Raw genomic sequence first — 3,671 nt, forward strand, 5'->3', positions numbered from 1 at the left:
TCTTTTCAATTTTGTACAAGTTGCCGAGTTCCCCGAAGTTCCACTTTCTAATAAAAAGTTTAAGGTTTTAAAATCTTCATTGTAATCTGTCTTCATGTTTACTTTGAGCCTATAATGCGATATTTTGCGACTACTAATTTCCACACGGAAACGCAATTAAGTTCCAATCGCTCGGATTAACTATGATTTCACGATTGTACGCGTGTACGTATTGATTTTATCATTTGAGCTGTGTTTTTCTATTGAGAGAAGAATGCTATAATTTCCATTATTCATCTTTTTTGATTTTATAAAAGAATTTATATAAGGCTTGAACATATTCGGGCATGATCACAGGACGTGCGCGGAGTATCTGGTGCGCGAATGAGTCATTTTTAATTTTGAACTTTTGGTGTAAGATTCGTTATCAATGGCATCAAAAACCTTTTAAATACCAATTTCAAAAAAGTCCAACGATATCTTGAATTTTGGCCAACTTTTCGACCTCCCTGGCCCACTGTGCGCTGTACCCTATTATACTTACAGTATTTTTGCCTTCTTTTTCTTTCATACTTATATAATATAAAGAGGAAGAGAAAGGGTGAATGAGAAAGATATTATATATTTTAAAAATACGTATTAAATATTGGGCCACGCGTATGTATAATGATAACAATTTATTTATAAATTGATACGTTATTCAATGAATATACATATGACCACATTCGTGCGTTTCCACAAAAACATGGATGCCATAAATATTTCTATACTCACTTAGAGAATACAGCTGTACATTTATAAATGTAATAAAATATTAAAATAATGTAACAGCAAACGTTTAGTGCTTTACATTTTTTGACATTTCTAAAATCGTAAGTAGTTAACGATCTAACGGAGTGCGTTTACAGATGGAATGTGTTACTTAATATTTTCAGAAGTATAAAAGAAAAGAAGTGCAAATATGCAAATTTGCAGATATTAAAGCACCTTGGCACAATAGATATAGAATACCAAAATTTCTTCAAGTACCCTTTTAAAATAAATCTGTAAAGAAATAGATAAATTAAAAAGAAAATATATCAATTCCTGATTTTGAGAATGTATGTAGTATTCAATTTCACAGAAATGAATACTTTTTAACATATTTTAATTCGCCTATTTTTTATAGACAATATGTGATATTGAAATTCAATTTTATACAAGGGATATATTATCAATTCTTCTTTTTTTTTTAACAAAATATATATCAATCTGTATTTATGTATGCATGTATCATTTTTTAGAAGTACGTACGTACCCTACCGTTCAAAAGTAATATTTGCTACTTTATTTTTCTTAATTAAACAAACAAAAATAAATTTCAATCTTCTTTCCTAATTTTCTAGATGTTAGGCTTGATAATAATACTGTTCAGTGGCTCAAAATTTCCAGAAACCATGTTTGAGCATATTTTCTATATCTATATATGTAAAGAAAATATTCTAACTAAATAAGTAAAATTAAAATATAGGCGTATAAAAGAACATACAAAAATCAAGATGAGCAAATATTTTTGAGCGGTAGTGTAAGTACAATTCTGCCGCATAACTTTGCGCGCGTTATCACTTGATATTATTTTTAATCCAGTCGACGTATTCGGAGACACGCGTGTACACACCAGGGTAGCCGGGTTCGCCACACTTGTTGCCAAACGAGACAATACCGATTTGCGTCCATCGACCCTCGACCCGCAGCATCAGCGGTCCACCTGAATCACCTTGACACGCGTCCTTACCGCCCTGGCTGTAACCGGCGCACAAAAAGTTGCTGCTAATCGGCTGGAAGTAAGCCGCGTCGCAGTCCTCGTTCCTCCACACGGGCAGAATCGCCTGTCGTTGAACGGTGCTTTCTTTTCCGCCTGTCATATCGCATCATCATTATACGACATTAATTACAATATTAAGAATATCAACGTAAGAAGGGAAACAAGTTTTTCAAACTTAAGATTGGACATTTAAGTTCAAAGATTGAAAATGTTTGCTCTCATAAAATGAATTCGTAACTAAATCTGTCAGATGCGCAATCTACAAGAGATGAAACCATATTTGAACATATATAAAATCACTTTTGCTTGACTTTGTGAAGAAAAAACATGTACCGGATATCGCAGAATGGCTTAATATAATTTTCGACGTAATATTTTCGACGTTTTACCATCCTCTTTGTCTTTAATATGAGATCACATAAGAATTATTAGAGTTTGCAAATAATACTTTTTACTGAATATGAAGACCACGGATTTTAACATTTGGACTGCGATTATGTAAATGCGGATTGTGAGCGTATCAAGTTATTGTAATGTTCTTTAATTTTATGTTAGGCATTAACTAATTTATAGTAACATTGAAAATGACTCGTTCGGGGTCTGTTCTTCAAATCGTAATGAAATTGTTAAATTAATAAATATATATATTGGAGCAATACAACACCCAAGCTTTAGCTCGTTGGCCCTTTTTTACTTCATTTATTAATATTATTTTAATTTGGAGCCTTGACTTTGAATTTTATTTTAATTTTAATATATAAAATCTTTTGTTTCCTTTCAGAGATTATAGGATTTTCAAAGTTTCAAAAAAATCAAAACAATTTTTCTCATTTTTCACTAGTTCAAAATCATAAAAATAGAAAACTGATAATAATTGCAAGTAAAATTAATTATATTAAGAATTACGAAATTTACGTTTTAAGATTTCAAATTCTTTTCTCAAAGCTTTATCTTTGAAAATAACAATCAACTCAAACATGGCTTATCCGATCAAATTCAAAGAGTGATACAAAAAAAAGTGGTTTTTCGTCCGTTTTTTGAGCTCTCGATTTTGGGACTATACTGTGTGCCAATTAATGGTACCTTATAATGAGATATTAATTACAGAGAAGTTTCAAGTAACAATTGTTATCACAGCTGGAAGGGGGTCACTTATTACGTGTCTTTATGTGAAAACTCGATTTTTTTACATCCAAAACGAGCGTTATTTACGTAAGACTGCGATCAACCTTTATCGGCTGTATTAACCTTCTTAAAATACTGGATCTTGCAGACCTGTGATAATTCTATAATGGATTTTGATTTTATCCCCCTCCCCCTCCTCTAGCTCTGATAACAATTGTCACATCAACTTGAAACTTCTTTATAATTAATGTCTCATTATAAAGTATCATTTGGCACACAGTTTAGTCTCAAAATCGAAGGCTCAAAAAACAGGCAATTTTTTGGATTATTCTTTAATTAAAGTAACATTTTTAATAATATTGCGCATCGATTCACAAAGGTTTTTTCTTACTTTTAATTTTTTTTAACATATAGCAAAAAAGAAATAAAATTTTTTAAAGAAAACGCAATTCCTATGTTTAGATATCTATTTTCGAGGAAAATAAAATTTTTATTTTCTCTGTAATTTAAAAATAACATAAGTGCAAAATAAAAATGCCTATTTTTTATTTCATTGTCAGATAATTTTCTGAAATTAAAATTTTAATCCACCATACAGGTGTGCACTGCAATAATTTAGAATGCTATTATTATTTATTATTTTAATATTTCTGTTATAATTCTGAATTTTAATTTTATTATTAAAAATTTTTTCAACAAAAAAATATTATTTAACTAAATAAATTACCAATTTGTATTGTAAACAATAGTCGGAAGAGCACAC

The 3,671-nt window shown here is 30.2% G+C and overlaps 1 protein-coding gene across 1 annotated transcript in view; it reads right to left on the reverse strand.

The window, feature by feature from the left end:
* Positions 1 to 601: 601 nt before the first annotated feature.
* Positions 602 to 3,671, reverse strand: part of LOC105456621 (proclotting enzyme) — a 19,547-nt gene continuing 16,477 nt past the window's right edge. Inside the window, exon 8 of the mRNA XM_011700813.1 lies at positions 602 to 1,876. Within this exon, the coding sequence (XP_011699115.1) occupies positions 1,581 to 1,876 (296 nt within the window). The 3' untranslated portion in view covers positions 602 to 1,580. The remainder of the gene's footprint in view (positions 1,877 to 3,671) is intronic.

Source organism: Wasmannia auropunctata, unplaced genomic scaffold (assembly GCF_000956235.1).
Source record: "Wasmannia auropunctata unplaced genomic scaffold, wasmannia.A_1.0 LD335628.1, whole genome shotgun sequence".
NCBI classification, from domain to species: domain Eukaryota; kingdom Metazoa; phylum Arthropoda; class Insecta; order Hymenoptera; family Formicidae; genus Wasmannia; species Wasmannia auropunctata.